At 36.1% G+C, this 22,203-nt stretch overlaps 1 protein-coding gene and 1 long non-coding RNA gene across 3 annotated transcripts in view; both read left to right on the top strand.

Moving 5' to 3' along the window:
* Window positions 1-1,516: 1,516 nt before the first annotated feature.
* Window positions 1,517-22,203, top strand: part of WASL (WASP like actin nucleation promoting factor) — a 75,403-nt gene continuing 54,716 nt past the window's right edge. For both annotated transcript variants that reach the window (XM_079149850.1, XM_079149851.1), the window contains exon 1: window positions 1,517-1,808. In XM_079149850.1, the coding sequence (XP_079005976.1) occupies window positions 1,695-1,808 (114 nt within the window). In that variant the 5' untranslated portion in view covers window positions 1,517-1,694. The remainder of the gene's footprint in view (window positions 1,809-22,203) is intronic.
* LOC306667348 lies at window positions 1,815-11,382 on the top strand. Its single transcript, XR_013765504.1, has 2 exons — window positions 1,815-8,392; window positions 10,501-11,382. It is a non-coding gene; the product is annotated as an uncharacterized lncRNA (long non-coding RNA).

Here is a 22,203-nt window from a genome sequence, read left to right on the forward strand (position 1 = left end):
CACCTCTATTATTAAGCGTTTAATTTTGAAATATCCATATATTATGTGAGAACTTCCAGGGTTATATACTTTTCATTTTTCTTTGAAGATTTGTTTCCTGCTCAATTTCATTAAGGGAAACTTTCAAATTTTTCTATTTTCAAAGTGCACTGAGAATGGTTTATTGATTTGTTTAGTACTTTAGAGATTTCTAATGGGAGCTGCTAGACAAGTTAACCTCAGAGAGTTTTATGAAAGTTTAATCGTTACAGGATTCACGTCTTAAGTTCATCATAACTTTGTTTACAGAAACTTTGTACTTAGCAAACGATGGTTTAAAAAAAGTCACACAATAAATTCTAATATGCTTAGCAGAGATAAATCATAAAGATGTTTTATAATTCACTGCAGTCCATTTTATTATTTCCATATCCCTAAATTTCCTTTTACAACGGCCTAGTGATTTCCTCCACGGGGGAGTTAACTTTTAATACTCTGAAGCATACACATTTTTGAAAAGTTCTTGAAATTTACTTCTAGGGAGTAAACCAGATAAGGTATTTTTCTATATGACATCCCCAAATGAGCACATACATTAATAAGAAAACAGAGAGTTCGGGGTTTAGGATGCAGGAAAAGGAGGGGGGAAGGGAATATTTTTCCAATTCTTGAGACGGGGAAAAGCAAACGTGTTCAGCTCCCTGACGAGACTATGCGTTTAAATGCTGCAAATACATTCATCCCACGTGAAACGACCTGCCGGCAGGGCGGTGCGTTTTTTGTGACATCCGTCAAAATCTCCTTCACAGTCGTGGGGGCGAGAGGCCTGTGTGCTCCTTCAATGTCCCTGTCGAAGTGCGGACAGAGTTTGGGATCCCCAGTACCTGCGGCTCTGCCCCACACCCGGCGCCAGCGGCACACGAGAGCGCGTCTCTTCCCAATTTCTGTCCCCAGGTTCCACCCCTTCTTGACCAGCGGCGCGAGCGCCCCACTTTCGTTCCCGAGAAACTGCTATTCCGGGGAGGGGGACCTGCTGCTCCCGGCTACTCCGCCCAGGTGTGCGCCGGCTGAAGAGAGGCGGACGCCGTGGCAGCGAAGCCTCCTCGTCTCTCCAAATAGTAGTGGCCGGGCTCGGATTCCCGACCCGCGAGCCGAGAGGGAGAGGTCGAGGCCCCCGACCCACCACCGCAGACCCGAGCCACCCGCGCGGCCCGCGCCCGGCCGGAAGAGGGCGGGGCCTCAGGACGGTCCGCGAGGCTCGCGGCGAGCCGAGAGGTTCCTCCCCGGCCCCAGGCCGCGGCGGCCGCGCGTTTCCGGCGCGCTCCCCCGCGTCTCGCGTCCCGTGGTCTCGTCCGCCCCCGCTGCCATGTTGGATTGTGCGGCCGCCGCCGCCGCAGCCGCCGCCGCCGCCGCCGCCGCCGCGGGAGCGTCGGAGGAGGAGTTGGGAGTTTAGCGCAGTCGCCGGAGTGTGGGGACAACGGCCATCTGGCCCAAGCCTAGCCGGGCGGGAGCTGGGAGCTTCCCTTTCTGAGTGCGGCCCGAAGGCGGCCCGCCGTCAGCTCCTCCTTCCCTTGTCTTCCTCCCTGCTCCGCTGGAGCTGCGAGATGCGGCGCCTCTGAATCGCTCCCGCCCGCCCCTGTCACCGAGAGGGGGATCGAGCACTCGCCCACTCGCCGAGGAGACGGCCCTGGACGCCCAGCCCAGCCGGCGAAACCATGAGCTCCAGCCAGCAGCCGCCGCCTCCGCGGAAGGTCACCAACGTGGGGTCTCTGCTGCTCACTCCGCAGGAGAACGAGTCCCTCTTCACTTTCCTCGGCAAGAAATGTGTGGTCAGTGGCCGAGCCCCCTATCGCCTCCCGGACGTTACCTTTCGGGCCTGGGCTCGGGGGACCGGGAAGTGGGAGTGAGGAAGGAGGCGGGAGCCGCGCAGGGAGGGTCCCGCCGCCGCCAGGCCTCCCGCCGGCCCGAGCCCCGCGGCGGCGCCCTCGTCCTGCTCTGTGGGTTCGGGCCGGGGCGGCCGGACGCCTCCCGAGCCGCTGGAGAACAGGGGAGTGTCACCTCCACAGGCCTGTCCTGGAGCCCAGCCTGGCCGGGCTCGGGTCCGCACCCTTGCTGCTGGTTCAAACTTTACTCGGACCACAAGGGGATTTTCTTCTTTCAGGAGCTGTTTAATCTGTGAACAGAACCCGTGTTCTGACCCGAGCTTTACCTCCTACTGCTAGAGCTGAGGGCTACCTTCCTTAACAATGCCAGAGGTTTGAGGAGTGCATCGATTGGGGAATGAAGCGGATCGGGCTTTTAATCCTCCTCTAGGAGTCTAGGAGGGGATGAAGTAGAGTGCAGGTTCCTGGACATTCTTGGAATCAGTGCAAGGACAGGAAATGCTACTGCTCCCCGTTGCAGAGAACCAGCATTTATTTCTCCAGCAATGACGCCTAGGCCTGGTTTCTACTCTCTTCACTGATTTTTTTTTTTTTTTTTTTTTTTAATCATTGGTGGGAGGGGGTGCATCTCTCCCCGCAGCCATGCGCAAGGAAACCGCAATCTAGTAGTTTTTGGCCTTTGGGACCAAGCATGATTCTTAGGTTGGTGTAGTGCGGCGGATTCCAACCCCAGATGGCCGGTTGGGAGTGAGCAGTTCTGTGGGAAGGGGAATGTGTGTTGTTGACGGAAGCATTCATTATATTGGCTGCTGGCACTTCTGGGGGTGGGGAGGTTCAGCTCCGTGGTGCAGGCCTAGTCGGGATCTTACTGAGGTGACTGGGTTGAACTGTGGGTTGTTGAAATGCTGCGTGCCTCCCTCTCTCCCTTTTTTGCTGGCTCTTACCTGCAGAGAATGTGCCACTCGAACCTAGGGAACACCTAAGGAAGTTGTAACAGACCAGTACCATTTTATAACTTCTTGATAATATTAAAAATGTCAGACTTACACCTGCTTGTTTAAGAATTTAAGATTGGGACAATTTCTGGAAAGTTATCAGATTGTTAACTTTATAGGAGTCTACTCTGTGTGTCTTGTACCATCCAGTTAGAGACTGAATAATTTCATTCAGTTTCAGATGTGTTTGTTATTTAAGAATTTTGACTTTGAAGAACACAGTTAACTGATTAGAAAAAATGAAACAAGAGGACGGTCTCAAAATCAGAAATTTGGGAAACCACTTCAAAGATAGTCAGATCCCTTCTCCCCTACCCACTTTTTAAAACAAATGAGAAAATGGAGCCAGCAAGTCCCAGGTCACACAAGAGTTTAGTAAGATAATAGAAATGAGAAAACCAGGAGTAGTCCCTTTGTACTTCCCATTACATTGTTGTTTAAGAATAGTTTTTTTTTTTTTTTTCCAAATTTTAAAAAGTGTTAAGGGCATAACCATTTCTCTACATCAAAATTAATATAATTTAAGATGTAAAGTTCTAATTTTTGCATATTGTCAATGTAGGAAAAGCTCCAGCATTTAAAATATTATTTATCTGCAAATAAAAAAAAAATTAGTTTTGCTGACTTACTACATTTGTTATGTAGTTTGCATCAAAAAGGAAGTAGTGCTATGTTTTACATACCAGACAGGTTAACTAGGCAGGAAGAACATTACATTTACATGCAAGTATACTAACAAATTGCTTTGTGCTTACCTATAGTGTTTATTCCTGGTTTCAGAAGAATGACAAATATGAGAGAACATTGTGATAGAGAAAGAGCATTGCTTACTGATTAGCATAAGTAGATTGCTGAGTAGGTATCAGTATTTAGTGCTTAATTTATATCATCTATTCTTAATCACTTTTTAAATTTCAGTCATCTGCTCTTATGGGATGAAACTGTTGTGAAGATTAAGTCTAAAATTTGAAGTCCTCATTTTGATAGAGGGTAATGTAAGAATGATACTTTAATTTTAGAATAATCTTTTTTTTTTTTTTCCCTCTTCTTTGGCTGTGTAGTTTTACATAGTTTAAAATAATGCCAAAATTCACTGTGTTATTATAAATCCAACAGCAGATTTGCAGGTCAGGCCTGATGTGTTTGACATGAAGTATATTCAGAGCTCACTCTAAGAATCCAAGAAATGAAACCTGAGTTATATAGAACCAGCTCTTGAGGAGCTTTTTTTCCTGTTTCATTCAACAAACATGTACCAAGTAACTAAATGTTGAGGTCAAAATCAGGGTTGATACCTGCCCTCAGGGAAGCATAGTATGTCTAAAAAGGGAAACAAAGGGTGTAAACTGATGAGTAAGTCAGTACTTCTGAGTGATGTGTAAGAGTCTGCATATCACAATGGAAAACACCATACATAGCTTTGTAGTCGGTCAATGTGGGTTCGAATTCAGGATCACTTTAAACATATTTCTTAACTTTCCTGTCACAGATTCAGTTTTCTTACCTCTAAAATAGGGATACTATGTCACGGTTATATGGGTTAGAAGGACTATATGTGAATATATGAAAACTTTTTGTAAAGTTTTAAAGGATCAAAGGAGAGGTGGTGGGAGAGGAGATGAGTAAAAGTTTTTAGAATGAGCATTATCCGAGTATTTAAGATGAATAGTACTCCCCAGGTTGATGAGAGGTATAAAACATCCTGGAAGTTAGTATGTCTACTTATTGTTATGAAGCAAGGATTTTCTGCTTGGGTTCTCTAATTTAGGTTTGCATTGGGATTATTGAAGATTATTTTAAAATGCTAGTTTCAATTCTAAGATGATATTCAAATTCATTGGTTCTGAAATGGAGCTTGGTCATTTGTTTTTTAGCAAGCTTGACAGAAGATTTCTGTAGAATCAGTTTCAGAACTGAAGTGTACTCTTCTGATAGGGTAGTCCTGAAAATGTCACTTTGGAAACTTTGGATATTGTGTTGGAAAAATAACATTGGAGATAGTAGGTTTTCTTTCGATCATTGTATTTTGTGAGCTAAGTTAAATTAAGTTACAACAAATTATTTTGTACAGAATTTCTCTTGACTTCTGAAGATATTAAGGTACATTTCATAACTATAAGGAGGACATAAAATTGAGGAAGTATTTCACTAGTTATCAGGGAACTGCAAATCAGATTCTACTTTTAGAATGTTTTTGGGGGGAAAAGAGGCAGTTTAAAAGGTGGATTGAGGATTGTGAGAATGGAGCAAAAGATCAGATACGTGTTTATAAAAGTCCTCATTAAATATGACTGGGACCTGAATCAAAGAATTTCTGATGGGAATTCAAGGGCAATTAACAAAACTTTCTGCAGAACTTAGTCCCATCTAAGTATAGAGGGTAAGGGATGGGAATTTCAATAAAGCCAGGCATTATAAGTATCAGCAGAAGAAATATGCAGCAGCATTCATATCTCATTAGCTGGAAAAGTGCTTTAATTTTATGAGACTCTGGACTGGCAATTGGTTTCATGGAAGAGGTGATTTCTAAGTAAATCTATTGTTTTTAAAATAAATTTTGTAGAAATTAAAGTTTCATTTATATAAATTGTTATGAACTTTTTACATAAAGTAATTCTGATGCCATTCATTACCCAGTAGTGTTTTCTTAGGAGAACCATGTAAAAAAATTGATAAAATTAAATTCATAGGTCTTGTAATTAGTTCTGTTGACTTTTGTGAGGTGTGGTATTTATATTCTGTGAAGAGTACATGTGCATTCTTGTCAAGTGGACTTTAGTATATGCAGTGCTGAATAAGTAAGAAATTGAATGGGAAAAATAAAAGCTTCCAACTCTCCCTCTGTAGCCATCTCTGGCTAAATGGCTTTGTGTTGATATTGTTCATTAACTTTTCCTGCCATACCCACCCAGGTTGTTTCTTCAAGATTTAATGATAGTCAAAAGCCATATTTTCCCCCTTTTATTAGTGCTTTATAGTTGTATATAATAGTTGGGTTCATTTTGACATAATTGTACATTCAAGAAATTTAATTTGTTACCTTTTAGTCTCCAGTTCTTCCTTTTTCCCTCCCTGTCTCCTTCTCCATGTTTGCCTCCTTTGGCTCTGCTGGTCTTCTTTCCACTCATTTATTTGCTTATTTTTAATTGGTACTGTATAGATATACATAAAGGTGAAATTCACCTTATATTTATACATGCAGAGTGTGATTTTGTCAAATTCATTCCACAGTAATAAGCAATCTTCATTAATCAGATTTAACTTTCATTTCCTTTAATTCCTTAGCATTTGTTTTAACTTGCTTATATTCTTTAGTGATTTTGTTTGATTCCTCACTCTGAATATAACTCTGGGAGATGAACTTTATTATTCCTTGGTACTTTTCTATAGTTTTCATAACCTTAGCACAGATCAGTGAATAGTTATTGATTGAATAATTATAATTGTTCACTTGCTTATTCCTTAGCTATTCAACATTTCTTTTTGTATAACCAAGTTGTTAAAACCCTTAGTTTCTAATGCAGATAATATCTTCAATCTCATTTACTGGTTTAACAACAACAACAACAACAAAAAAAAAACATGGTTTAATTCTGTCCCTGAACTAATGTAGTTGGTAACTGTTTAACAATTATTTTGTTTCTTTTCTAAGTCATATCTTTTGGGTAGTAGGTCTAAAATAGGTTTAGAGGAAAATATGTGCTAGAGAGCAATGTTTATCTTAATGTTTGTTGGCCTGAATTAAGAAAGTACCAATGAAAAGTCATGGGCTGGGAATATATTTTACCTTGAGTCATTTGGAAGGAGAAACAAGGTTAAAGTTCACAGAGTTTGGAATATACAGAAATGAAAAGGTCCCCTTGTCTAGTACATAGGGAAAAACTGAGCACAGTAGTGTATATAATATAGGGCAGACTATGAGCACAGGAAGAGATTCAGATGAATCTAACAGAGTTGGGTTATGAATCCTGTTCTGGTAATTCTTAAGTCTATAATAATATAGGCCAGTTTATTAACTAGTGTGAACCTTGGTATCTAGGATTGTAAAATGGGCTTAGCTAAGGATTTCAAAGAATAATGCAATGACTATGTAAAATACTTAAGAGTGCCCAAAGTATTGTGGAAGTTTGGGGAAGCATATGAAAGAAAGTTGTTATTAATGCTATTAAATGCTGTTTAGATTTCCTGTTACTGGCAGAGATTTTAGAGTAAATTTGAATTTTGTATTTTATTTGCTGTGACTTAGGTTAGATGGTAGCTTGTTCTCATTTTGAGTAGAAAATATAAGTAATATTAATTACTTAATATAAGTGAAATTTAGTAATTAGAAGATGTTTGAAATATTTAATTATAAATAGTGTATCAAAAATATATCCCGTTTTTATTTATTGCATATGTCAGTATTGTTAGAAGTAGTAGAGGGTTACAACATCATGATAGCAATATGAGAGACTGAAATTAATTAGAAAACACCAGTTTCACTTTGTAGTTGAGTTGTCATCGAATTGAGTTTTAGTTGATTTGTGATCTGTTTTAAAAGAGATTAAACAGTGGACTTTAGAAAAATGTTGAAGAGGTAAATCTGGAAGAGCCCCCTTTGGAAAATAGGATCAAATGAAAAATATGTGGTGTGTTTATAGTTTAGTTTAGGTATCGATTTAATTCAATATTCTTACCTCTTGGGTTCCTTTGCCATGTGGATTTTTTTTTAACTTGATCTGAAGATTTACCATGGAAGTCTGTCACTATAAAGCAGTACTTATTAAAGATCTGCTAGATTGAAGCAAAAGGAAAATAGAATTTAGTATCATCTTAAATTCCTGATATGAAGAAATTGGAAATATCACAAATACATAGTAACTTTAGAACAATTAAATGTTTTCCAGATTTCTATATAAAGTTAAACTTTTAGATTTGCAGAAGCTAAGACTATTTAGAGATGAAGTTACTTATTTAAATACCTGTGGTTCCAAAATAAAAATATTAAGTTAAATACTCTCTTGAGTGTAGTGAATTGCTTTTGATACCATAAGAAGTATGAGGATATATAAATATCTTTAAAATTTCCATATTAGTAAAGGAGCTGGTTGATATGTATATAGTTCATAAAGCTAGTCAGAAACCCAAATGATTTATTTTTAATCAGTGAAATACCAGAAAGTATTGTACTTACTGATAAGCAGTAATATCATAGAGTACCAATTAAAAAAAAAAAGATTCAGGCTTTACCCTTCCCTTGTTTACTCTATAGCTAGAAAAAACAAAAATCATCATCACAAAAAGATACATACTACAAACCAGTGATTATTAGAGATTAGAATAATGGGGAGAAGAGATAGATGCCACATTGTGAGATTTGATAGATCGTTTGTGGGACTTGAATTTGAGGACCTTAAATAGTGTGTAGAATTTCTATCAGGAGCAGGAAAAAACTCATTTCAAGTATAGGGAACTGTATAAGCAAATTTTTGAAATAGAAAATGTACATGAAGTGTTTGGAGATATCAAATATACTGACTTCTAAAATTGAATAAGGTATTTATTTCCTTGGGGAGATAGTGGACCATAAGTTGCAGGACAATTTGAGGTCAGAATTTGGAAGACTTTGAACTGCAATCTTAAGGATTGAGCTTTATTCCATAGGTAGTGGTAATAAGAAACCACTAAGTTTTTTGGTTTTGGTTGGGGCAGGTACTGGGGGTTTAACCCATGGAAGCTTTATCACTGAGCTACATCTCCAGTCCTTTTTATTTTTTATTTTGAGACAAGGTTTCATGAAGTTGCTGAGATCTTTGCTGATTTGCTGAGGCTGGCCTCGAAATTGCAATCCTGCTTCGGTCTCCCAAGTCAGTGGAATTATAGGCATGTACCCCTGCATGAGTTCCACTACTAAATTTTTTGATTCAAGAAATGTCGAGAAAATAAGTTTGTAGAGATGGGAAAAATTGAAAATATTTGTAATATAAATAATTGAATGTTTTAAAACTTAATATTTTTCTTATTCATTATATTAACATAACTGGTATGGGTAAGGAACCTGGATTATAGCAGCACCTGGGACGAATAAAAGACTGTGTCACTGGTCTGTGTGTCCAGTGCAGATAACACTAGTTGCTCATTGTTTTTCACACTGAGTTCAGATATGGTGTCTGAATAACCAGCATATGTCTACAGGCAGCCACTACCAATTTTCCAACTTCATAGTAGATGGAATCTAGTTGGTACTGAATGTTTGAAACATGTGAAGAAAAATTGGACTGTGTAAATTCCAAATGACAACAGAACCTCTTAATGGAAATGGCTAAATCCTAAGAATTATAGGTATAGGGCTTTTGGAATCCTTTACAGAGTTGATTATTTAGGCCATGGGAATGGAATTATATCTGTGAAAGTGTCAGTGTCAAGAATACAGAGGGGAGCAAGTCTAGCCCATGTTTGATTTGGTCAGCACTGGAAAATTATAATTACAGTTCAAGAGAGAGATGTTCTCTTTAATTCATCAGAAAAATGGGATTGTATGTGTTTTCTGCAACTTAACTTTCTCACTTTATTTCCATGCCCATATATATCTGTTGCATCCTATTTATTGTATGTTATATTACTATAGTATGTGAATATACATGTAGTTTATTAATCTCTGCTGGTGGGTATAATAATTTCCTAGGGCTTCTATAACTAAGTACTACAGAGTAGCTGGCCAAAACAACAGAAATTTAACTGTCTCCTGGTTCTGGAGACCAGACATCTGAAATCAGGGTTTTGGCAGGGTTGGTTTCTTCAGGAGGAACTGAGAATCTGTCCCATACCTCTCCTAACTTCTGGCAGTTGCTGGCAATCCTTGAGGTTTCTTGACTTGTAGGTTTATCACTCTGGCCTCTGCCTATTCTATTACATATTTTTCTCTTTTCTCTGTGTCTTCTTACTTATGAGATCATCAATCATATTGGATTAGTGTCAACCCTAATGACTTCACCGTAACTTGGTTACATCTGTCAAGACACTCTTTGTAAGTAATAACACATCTGCATGCTCTCCAAGTATTTCTGTAGAATAAGTTCTAAGAATAAAATCAAAGGCTATAAAGATTAAAAATATTAATAGACACTACTTACTATTGGTCCTCCAAAACAATTGTTTTGAGTGTAACTTATTCTAACTTAGGATCCCATTTTTGTGGTCGTACATGATGTAATTTTGAATGGATCTGCTTCTCCTTGCAGTTTTATGAGGTTTTGCTTCAAATATTTTGAACCTCTGAATTGGGAGTATAAACGTTTACAGTTGTTATATCCTGTTGATGAATTCACCCTTTTATCATTATGAAATGATCTCCTTTGTCCCTCATACACTTGACTCTTAAATCAACTTTGACATTAATATAGTCATTGCAGCTTTCTTTGATGTTATCATCTGTGTGCATTCTTCATTTCAGTTCCTTTTGTGTCTTTATTCTTAAAGTCGGTTTGTTTTAGGCAGCACATGCAGTCATCCCCCAGAATCTGTGGATGATGAGTTCCAAGATCTAAGTGGACACCATAATCTCTGGATGTTCAGGTCCCTGTGGTGCATATAACCCACACACTTCCTCTCATATACTTTAGATCATCTGTAGATTACTAGTAATATCTGATACAAAGCAAAAGTGACTTTGCTAGATTGTTGTCGCTCAGGGAATAATTAACAAGGCAAAAAGGCTATGTGTTCAGTACAGATGAGTTTTTTTCCTGAATGTTTTCCATCTGTACTTGGTTAATCCAAGGGTGCAAAACTTCGGCACCCATGGATGTTGAAGGGCTGCCAATATTAAATCTTGCTTTATAAATTTAATCTGACAGTGTCTGCCCTTTGATCTAGATATTTAGACTGTTTGCATTTAATGTACTTATTTATATGGTTGAATTTAAATCTACCACCTTACTGTTTGTCTTGTTTGTTCATTTCCCTTTCCCTTTTTTTTCTGCCTTTGGATTGTTTTAGTAATTTTTTTTTTTTTTTTTTTTTTACTTATAACTTGTTGTTTTGTTGCTTTAGGGCTTATAGTAAATGACTTTTAAATACAGTTCACTTTCAAGGGCTATTATATTCCTTTCTATTTATTAGTAAAAGAATGTAACCATAGCATAGTTTCATTTGTCTCCTCCAGACTGTGGTACTGTATTACTGTATATTTTACTTCTATTTATGTTATAAACTCTGTACTACATTTTCACTTTTTTGCACCAAAACTTCAGTTATCTTTTAAAAGAAGACATTAAAATAGTAAGAAAATAAAAGGGGTGTGCTGGGTGGGTATGTATTGTGTGTTTATATATATAATTTATGGTGTCCTTAATTTCTTTATCTAGATCTAGATATCTCTCTGTTATCATTTTCTTTCAGTTAAAAGTGTGGCTTTTGTTTTTTTTTTTTTTTTTCCTCTCTCTCTCTAAACATCTCTTAGGACCCCTGCTGATAAATTTTGTTTATCTGAAAAAGTCTGTATTTTGTTCTGAATCTTAAAAGACCTTTTCACTGGGTATAGAATTCCATGTTTTTTTTTGTTTTGTTTTGTTTTTGTACTTTCAAAAGGATGTTGGTATAAATATTGTTGTAGCTGCTTCACTGTAGTATGCTGAATTTTAAGTCCTTTGGGTATACACCAAGGAGTGGGATAGCTGGGTCCAGTGGATGATGATATATAACGGGCAGGGTTGGGGGAGTTAAGGGAAGAATGGAAGAAGGGTGGGTTGTGTAGAGGAAACTGAGGGGTGGGGAGGGGGCGAGGGAAAGGAAAGATAATAGAATGAGACAAAAATCATTACCCTATGTACCCTATTTATTTTCCATAAAGGCTATATACATGTATGATTACACAAATGGTATGACTTTACATGTACAACCAGAGAAACAATAGTTGTACCCCATTTGTGTATGATCAAATCAAATATAATCAATAATAATCAAAATAAAAAGAAAATCACAGTGGCAGTAATTAATAAACATCTCTATCAGGAAAAAAAAAAGGATGTTGGTTCATTATCTCGTTAGTTTGCCTTATTTCTTATAGAAACTCAGTTACTGTGCTTTCCTATAATCTTCTGTACATAATTTATACTTTTTTATCTTTGACTTCTCTTCAAATTTTTCTCTTTATTATCATTTTAAGGGATCAGATTATGATGTACCTTTGAATTGTTTTCTTACTGTTTCTTGTGCTAGAGTTTTTTGAATTTCTTAGATCTATGTGTTTATAATAAGTATACAATAAGTTTGGAAAATTTTCAGACTTTTTTTTTCTTTGAAACAACTACTTCCCATCTCACCCTCCTATACTTGTTACACATGTGTGAGACTGCTTAAAGATGTTGTATACATCACTGCTACACAGCTGAGTTTCTTTTCTTCCATCTGTATCGCTTTTGGATATTGCTTTGTCTTTAAATTGCCTAGTTTCTAATCTCAGGGATAGCATCCACTGTATTTTTCTTTTCAGACGTTGTATTTTTCATCTGTAGAAGTTTAATTTGTTGTTATAGTCTGTGTCTCTACACGTTCATTCTTTACTGTGGCTTCTTTAATATATGGAATATAAGTATAGCTACTTTTTTGCACATATCTGCTAATTCTTGGTGTCAGTTTTTCTTGATTTATTCTGTCTTCATTGTGGGTAATATTTTATTGATTTTTCTTGCTTGGTAATTTTTGAATGGTAAATCTATAAAATTTACCTTGACTTTTTAACTAGTCCTGAATTTTTGCTGGTAGGGTTTTTTAAAAAAATTTATTTTCCATAAAGGCTTTTCTATAATTGCAAGTGCTATGTTTTAATAGCACCCTACTCTCCTCTGTTTTTTTTTTTTAAATAATAGTACCTAATTATTTCTGAAAATATTAATTTATTTTTTTCTTAACTTTCATTGAAGACCTTTTGTTTTCTGGCAGAATACTTACACTTGATATTCATGTTTACTGGTTTACTTAAAAACACACATTGCTCTACTTAATCATCCTTCTCTCCTGCTATCCACTGAATTTTTCACATTCCTTATGGTTTTGCCTTACTTGTAATAACATATAGTTGGAGTTACAAGTGTGTAAACTTTATAGGCAGGCCGCCTGTTCCTGTTGCTTCCCATCTTCACCAGCTTTCGGTGTTACCAGTATTTTGGATTTTAGCTATTCCAATAAGTTTATTTTCTGGGGTTTTCATCTCTAATCCTCTAATACCATATAATGTTGAGATCCTTTCATATGACTATTTGCCATCTATTTCTCTTCTTTGGTGAGTTATCCATATCATTGACCCTTTTTAAAATTAAGTTGTTCATTTCTTATTGTTTTAGTGTATTTTTTTCTCTTGAAATTAAGCCCTTTGTTAGTACTGTTTTGCATATATTTTCTCTTAGTGTGGGACTTGTCTTTTCATTCATTTATCAGTCTTTCACAGAATGGAAGTTTCTTTTGTGTGTGTGCAGTTTAAAAATATTTTCTCTCTTGGATTGTGTCTTTGGTGTTATATTTAAAAAGTCATCACCAACTCCAAGGTCACCTAGATTTTCTTTCATGTTATCTTCCAAACACTTTGTTTTGAATTTGAATTTTAAATCTGTATTCTATGTTGAATAAATTTGTAAGGTGTAAAATTGGTGTTTATATTTGATTTTTGTTTTTTTTTTGCATGAGGATGTACAGTGTTTCATTGTTAAAGTTTATCATTCCTTGATTGCATTATTGTTGTTCCTTTGTGAAAGATGAGTTGACTGTGTTTATATGAGTCTACTACTGGACTCTCTCTTCTGTTCCACTGATCTTTTTGTCTGTTCTCTGGACAATACCACACTGTCTTAATAACTGTTGCTTTAAGTAACTCTTGAAATCATGTAGTGTCAGTCCTCAGACATTGTTCTTATTTGTCAGCATTTTGTTTACAGTTCTAGCTCTTTTTTCTTTGCATATAAACTTTAGAGCAGTTTGGTGATACACAATAACTTACTAGGATTTTGGGTTGGAGTTCTGTTGAATCCATTACGGAAAAAAAACTGACATTTTAAGAGTATTGAGTATTCCTATTCATAAACATGAAATATCTCATGTTAATTTAGATCATTGATTTCTTTTTTTGTAATTTAAATTTTTACTTTTATAGACTGCATTTTGATTCATTGTACACAAATGGGGTCAACTTTTCATTTCTATGGTTGTACACAGTGTAGATTCACACCATCCCTGTAATCATACATATACATAGGGTAGTACTGTCTCATTCTCATATACATAGGGTAGTACTGTGTTTCCTTCCCCCACAGCCTCCTGCCCCATTTTCCTCTGCACCATCCAAAGTTACTTCATTCTTCTCTTCCTGCCCCCTTCCATTAGTATCGTTATCCACTTATCAGAGAAAACATTCGGTCTTTGGTTTTTTGGGTTTAGCCTATTTCACTTAGCATGATATTCCCCAGTTCCATCCATTTACCACCAAATGCCATAATTTTCTTCTTTATGACTGAGTAATGTTCCATTGTGTATATATACCATAATTTCTTTATCCATTCATCAGTTGAAGGGCATCTCAGTTGGTTCCACAATCTGGCTATTGTGAGCTGAGCAGATATGAACATTGATGTGGCTGTGTCATTGTAGTATGCTGACATTGATTTCTTTAATTGTGATTTTTGTAAGCACATAGGCCTGCTGTGCTTATTTGTTAGGGTTATATTTAGGTATTTTTCTTTCTTTTTTTAAAATTTTTTTTTGATAATCAAGTAAATGGTGTTGTGTTTTCATTTCAAATTCCAGTTCTTTGCTACTGATACATAGGAAAGCAATGGACTTTGTGCATTAGCCTGTATCTTATAGCATTGCTATAATGGCTTATTAGTTCCTTGGAGTTTTTTATGTGTACAGTTATGTCATTTGCAAATAAAGACATTTTAGGAACAAGACAGGGATGCCCTTTTTCACTATGTGTTCAACATAGTTCTTGAAACCTTAGCCAGAGCAATTAGGTGAAAGAAAGAAATTAAAGAGATAGGAATAGGAAAAGAAGAACTCAAACTATCCCTATTTGCCAGTGTTATGATTCTGTATTTACAAGACTCAAAAAACTCCACCAGAAAACTTCTAGGACTTATAAATATATTCAGAAAAGTAACAGGATATAAAATTAACACTTACAAATCAATTGTGTACCTATACAGCAGTGATGAATCAACTGAAAGAGGAAATTTGGAAAACTATTTCATTCACGATAGCCTTGGGAAAAAAGATTTGGAATCAATCTAATAAAAGAGGTGAAAGACCACTACAGTGAAAACTATACCATCATTAAAGAAAGAAATTGAAGACCTTAGAAGATGGAAAGATATCTCATGTTCTTGGATAGGCAGAATTAATATTGTCAAAATGGCCATTATACCAAACGTTCTATGCAGATTTAATGCAATTCCTATTAAAATTACAATGTCATTCTTCATAGAAGTAGAAAAAGCTGTCATGAAATTCATTTGGAAAAATAAGAGAGCAAGAAAAGTGAAGCAGAAGGCATCATATTGCCAGGCTTTAATTATACTACAGGGCTAATAATACTAAGTGCATGGTATTGGCATAAAAAAAAAGGCATGAAGACCATTGGAACAGAATAGAAGGCACAGAGACAAACCCACATTAATAGCATTTATCTCATAGTAGACAAAGGTGCCATAAACATACATTGGGGAAAAGAAAGCCTCTTCAACAAATGGTGCTGGGAAAACTGGAAATCCACATGTAGTAGAATGAATTTTCAAAAATTTGTTCTAATTAGTTATACATGATGCCAGAATGCATTTGGACTCATTATACACAAATGGAACACAACTTTTCATATCTCTGGTTGCACAGGATACAGTCACACCATTCCTGCAATCACACATGTACATAGGGTCTCATTCCACCACTTTACCATACCCCCCTCACTCCCTCTGCCCAATCTAAAGTTCTTCCATTCTTCCTTTGCCCCGCCTCACCCCCATTATGGATCATCATCCACATAATCAGAAAAAAACATCTGGCCTTTTGTTTTCTGAGATTGGCCTAATTTGCTTAGCATGATAATCTCCAACTCCATCTATTTACCTGCAAATGCCGTAATTTCATTCTTGTAGAATGAAATTTAACCCCTTTCTCACCCTGCACAAAACTCAAAGTGGATTAAGGACCTATGCATTAGACCAGAGACCCTGTGCCTACTAGAAGAAAATTTAGGTCCAACTGTGCATCACGTTCGCTTAGGAACTGAGTTCCTCAACAAGACTCTTAAAGTGCCAGAAGTAAAATGAAGAATCAATAAATGGGATGGCATCAAACTAAAAAACTTCTTCACAGCAAATGAAACAATCAAGAATGTGAAGAGAGAACCTATAGAATGGGAAAAAATCTTTGCAACTTGCACCTTAGATAGAGCATTAATCTGTAGGATATACAAAGAACTCAAAAAACTTAGTACCAAATCAAAATCAAATAATCCAATCAATAAATGGGCAAAGGAGATGAACAAGCACTTCACAAAAGAAGAAATAAGAATGGTCCAAAAATATACAAAAAAAATGTTCAATATCTCTTGAAGTTAGAGAAATGCAAATTAAAACTACACTGAGATTTCATCTCACTCCAGTCAGAATAGCAGTTATCAAAAATGCAAGTGAAAATAAATGTTGGTTGAGGATGTAGGCAAAAAGATTCACTCATACATTGCTGATGGGAAGCAAATTGGTACAACTGCTTTGGAAAGCAGTATGGAAATTCTTCAGAAAACTTGGAATGAAACCACTGTTTGACCCAGTTGCCATTCCTCGTATATACCTAAAGGACTTAAAATCAGTAAGGCAGCCACATCATTGGTTATAGCAGCTCAGTACACAATAGTTAAGCTATGAAACCAACCTAGGTGCCCTTCAACAGATGAATGTATAAAGAAAAGTGGTACATATACACAAGGAATATTACTCATCCATGAAGAAGAATGAAATTATGGCATTTGCCAGTAAATGGATAGAACTGGAGATTATCATGCTAAGTGACATAAGCCAATGCCAAAAACAAAACAAAACAAAACACTAGAAGCTGAATGTTCTCTCTTATCTGTGGATGCTGATACAAAATAAAGGGGGTGGATGAGAAGAATAATTGTTCATTGGATTAGACAAAGGGAATGAAGGGAGGGATGGCGGATGGGAATAGGAAAGACAATAGAATGAATTGGACATCACTTTGATATGTACATATATGAATGTATGACAGTGTAACTCACATCATGTACAACCACAAGAATGAGTAAGTTATACTCCATGAATGTATAATATGTCAAAATTCACTCTACTGTCCTGTATATCTAAAAAGAACAAATAAAAAAAAAAATTTAAAGGAAGGTTTTTTTTTTTTTTTTCTTCCTTCCTAATTTGTATACTTTTTACTCTGTGTTCTTGTGTTACATAAGACCTCCAGAATAGTGTTAGATAATAGTGGTAAGAAGGTATATTATTGGATTGTTCCCAGTATTAGGGGAGAAAGCATCTAGCTTTATGAGTTAGATCATAATATCACTAATATCACTGAGTGTGATACTAGTTATAGGTTGAGTATAGATTTTCTTTCTTTGTCAATTTTAGGAAGTTCCCCTCTTTTGAAAGTTTTTGCCATGAATGAGTATTGGATCAGTAACTATTCATTGAATTTAATTGTCAGAAATTCACTGTTACAATATATGGAAAACAGGGTTTGAATTCATGCATACATCCCCATAATACCAGAAGTCTCTCTTTATTGCTACATTTTAAATTGATTTTTGTATTTTTGTATCTTTTCCATCAGCTCAGACCAACCTGTTCATTTCTAAAAACAAGAATTTTTCACAGAATGCTAGGAAACAGTTTGAAGTAATCCAGAAAATTATGTAATACACAGCTGCAAGAATTTGGAAAAGGCTCTGGTATCAGTTATTTAAAAGACAACTTTTCTTTCTCATTAAAAACGTAATGTTCGTTATTAAAAATGTAGTCTTGCACTGTACCTGCCTGGTAGCCGCTAGCCACATTGTGGTTAGCAGTTGAAACGTGATTAACTCAAAAGGAGATGTTTGGTTAGTGTGAACTATACACTGGATTTCTGCGACTTAGTATGAAAAAATGCATGATATTTAATTATTTTCATACAGATTATACTTTGGAATGGTAGTTTTTTGTACATTTAGTTAAGTTTGTTAAAATTAATTTCACTTACTTTTTTTATGTACTACCTGCTGAAATATTTGAAATTGCTTACTTGACTCATATTTCTATTGAAAAGTGTAAACTTAGGTGCTTGACAGAGTAATAATGATAAAAGTAGAAATCATCTATAAACTCTTAAGACCTAGAAATAATATTTATTAATATTTTTGTTCAAATCTTCCTGGATTCTGTTTTGCGTGAATCATTGAATGACAATGACATAAAGGCACTTAATCTCAGCGTACATACCCCACAGGCACAGTCGTTCAATTTTTATGGACATCATTTCATGTCAGTAAGTCTGTCATTGCCAGTGTCATAGTATTCTCTGGAGCTTAACGGTTTTGTTTTTCTTTTTTCCCCTACCCCCACCACTATACATGGAGTGCGCGCACACACACACACACACACACGAATAGATAAGTACACTTTGGTCTTCATCTTCATAGACTTCATCTCTTCTGTGTTTTTTTGGTTTTTGTTTTTTTTTTCTCCCTAGTGCTTGGGACTAAATCCAGGACCTCATCTCATGCATGCTAGGCAAATGTTCTACCACTAAGCTATCTTCCCACCCCTTGATCTACTATTTTACAATGATCATTTTGAAGAAATAGGTTTGTTTAGTTAAAGGGTAAGCACTTTTTAAATTTGTTGTTGCCTGGTCAAATTGTACTTTTCAAGAGTTTGTGCCTCCTATAGTGATAATTTAGCATATTCTGTGTAGTTCTTGAACATGCCCAAACCCTATATAACATTAAACAAATTAACAATATGTTTTGTACTTGTTCGCATTAGAAATGTTCTGGATTTTAAAATGTACTTTTTCTGAATATTGGGCATGATTTTTTTTCCTAAGTATTCTTAGAGACATCTCAATTTTAAAATGAAAGTGAATAAATGAGAAGATGAATGTGGTAATAATGCATTTTACAGTCTTTCTATTAAAGTGAGGTATTGTGTTTCTTTCCAACTTTCCAAATAAAGGAAAGTAGGAAAGTTACACTGTATCCTTAATTCTCCCTAATTTGTCTAGCTACCTTTAACAAGACTGTATCAAACAGAAGTAGTCATTAGTGTTTGATGATTTTGCTGTTAAGATGCTTTTTTTTTTAACTTAAAAAATTAAGGTATACTATATATATAAAATAAAACACAGATCTTAAATGTTAAGTTTGATGAATTTTGAAATTGTGTAACCAGTATCCCCTAAAAAAGGTTGAGAATATCTCTTTGCCACCTTAAATGCATCTGTGTCCCTGTCCAATTATTTTCTTTTTCCTTTCTTTTCCTTTTAAAGAGACAGTCTCTTGCTATGTTGCTGAGGTATCCCCAGACTCCTGTGGAATCCTCCCACCTTAGCCCCTTAAGTATTGCGGGCATGTACCACCCACCCGGGTTAGCCAGTTACCTTCTAATGCTTACCTTTCCTCATCTGCCATTCCACCCCTGGCAATCATTTCCTGATTTCTATGACTATGGCTTACTTGCCCCTGATTTGGCTTATTTCCCTCAGCATGTTTTGAGATTCATCTGTTATTGTATAGACATTCTTTTTTTATTGGTCATCAGTAGTATTCCATTGATGAATATACCACAATTCTTTTACCTATTTTTCTGCTAATTCGATGTTTCCAGTTTTGAATTGATTTTTTTTTTTTTTTTTTGTATGTTATGAATTAAGGCTCCCGGAAATGTTTATAGGGTTTTGTTGTTGTTGTTGTTGTTTGTGGACACATTTTTTACTTCTTTTGGGTAAATACATGGAAGAAGAATTACATTGTCATAGTGCACTTATTTTTATAAGGAACTTCCAGGCAAGTGGCTGTACCATGTTTTTAATACTTGTATTAACAGTATATAAAAGTTCCAGTTGCTCCATATCTTTTCCAACATTTGATGTGATTGGTATTTTGGGGGGTTTGGTAATTCGAGTAGATGTGGAATGACTTTTCAGTGTAACTTTTTTTTTTGGTACTTCCTTGATTAATGTTGAACACTTTTTTGTTTGCTTATTAGCCATTTGTGTACTTTTGTTTTTTTATGTAGCTTTTTAGGTCCTTTGTTCACCTGTTCAGTGAGTTGTTTGCTATTAATGGTTTTGGGGAGTGCTTTATATATTCTAGAAACAAGGATATTGTTAGAGATACAAGCGTCTAGTATTTTCTCACTTGTTTTAGTAATGCTGCCTTTTGGTGGGGTGAATATTTTAATTCTGATGAAGGCTAATTTATTGTTTTTTTCCTTTTCTCGAAAATGTTTTTGAATTCTAAAAAATTTGGCTATTGCCAAAGTCACAATGACAATCTTCTGGAAGCTTTGTGGTGCTAACTTTATGTTTAGGCTTATGAGTTATCTTTAATTAAGTTTTATACATGGAGTGCAGAAGGGGGGTGTCGTAGGAGATGATCATTTAATTTTTTTAACAGATTCATGTCTTTCCATAGTTGCCCATTCGATATAGCACCATTAAAAACCCCTTTATCTCTGAATTGACTGGGAGCCTTTGTATAAACTATTTGACCATATGTGTTTGGATTTCTTTCTAGATTCTGACTTGTCCCATTACTTTTTCTGTCCTTTTGCCAATATAATATTGATTTGATTATTGTAGATTTGTCTAAATCTTAAAAGTAGCTATGAGAAACCACATTTTTCTTTTCAAGATTGTTTTGGATATTCTGGGTCCTTTGAATGTCCATCTAAATTTTAAAATGAGAGGTTTTCAAACTACTTTCAGAAAATATTCTAGGATTTGGATTAGATATTGTGTTCAGCTATATTGATCAGTTTGGGAAAGATGGATAGTTAACAATACTGAGCTTTCCAAATCATAAACATAGCATCCAATATTAACTTATTTCTACATATCTTTTTCTGTACTGTTTTAAGTAATATTTAAAAATTTTAATTCTAACATATAGAACTAGACTGTGCTTGACCATGTATCCCCAACCTTGCTAAATACACAAATCAGTTTCAGTAGCTTTTTGGGATATATATTTTTTATGCATATAATCATTTCTTCTGTGGAAAAAAATGCAATTTTATTCTTTCTCTCATTTTTATGTCTTTTATTTGTTGTTCTTGCCTTATTTCCCTGATTTTTACTCCTGCTGCGTTATTAAAGAGAAGTAGTAAGAATGGATATCCTAGACTTGTTGATATTGATAGGGAAAACAGGATTTTTCATATATGCCCTTTATCAGATTAAGGAAGTACTCCCCTGTGTCTGGTTAGCTGAGAACTTTCATTTCAGGTGTTAATAGCACGAAACTAAACTCAAAATGGATTAAGGACCTCGGAATCAGACCAGAGACCCTGCAAATTATAGAAGAAAAAGTAGGTCCAGATCTTCAACATGTCGGCTACGGACCAGACTTCCTCAACAGGACTCCCATAGCACAAGAAATAAAAGCAAGAATCAATAACTGGGATAGATTCAAACTAAAAAGCTTTCTCTCAGCAAAGGAAACTATCAGCAATGCGAAGAAAGAGCCTACAGAGTGGGAGAAAATCTTTGCCAATCATACTTCAGATAGAGCACTAATCTCCAGAATCTATAAAGAACTCAAAAAACCTCTACACCAAGAATGCAAATAATCCAGTCGACAAATGGGCTAAGGAAATGAATAGACACTTCACAGAAGAAGATCTACAAGCAATCAACAAACATATGGAAAAATGTTCAACATCTCTAGTAATAAGAGAAATGCAAATCAAAACCACCCTAAGATTCCATCTCACCCCAATTAGAATGGCTATTATCAAGAATACCAGCAACAACAGGTGTTGGTGAGGATGTGGGGAGAAAGGTACACTCATACATTGCTGGTGGGGCTGCAAATTAGTGCAGCCACTCTGGAAAGCAGTGTGGAGATTCCTTAGAAAACTTGGAATGGACCCTCCATTTGACCCAGCTATCCCACTCCTTGGCCTATACCCGAAGGACTTAAAATCAGCATACTACAGAGTTACAGCCCCATCAATGTTCATAGCTGCTCAATTCACAATAGCCAGATTGTGGAACCAACCTAGATGCCCTTCAATTGATGAATGAATAAAGAAACTGTGGTATATATACACAATGGAATATTACTCAGCCATAAAGAATGATAAAATTAT

Source organism: Sciurus vulgaris (genome assembly GCF_902686455.1).
Source record: "Sciurus vulgaris genome assembly, chromosome: 8".
Taxonomy (NCBI): Eukaryota; Metazoa; Chordata; class Mammalia; order Rodentia; family Sciuridae; genus Sciurus; species Sciurus vulgaris.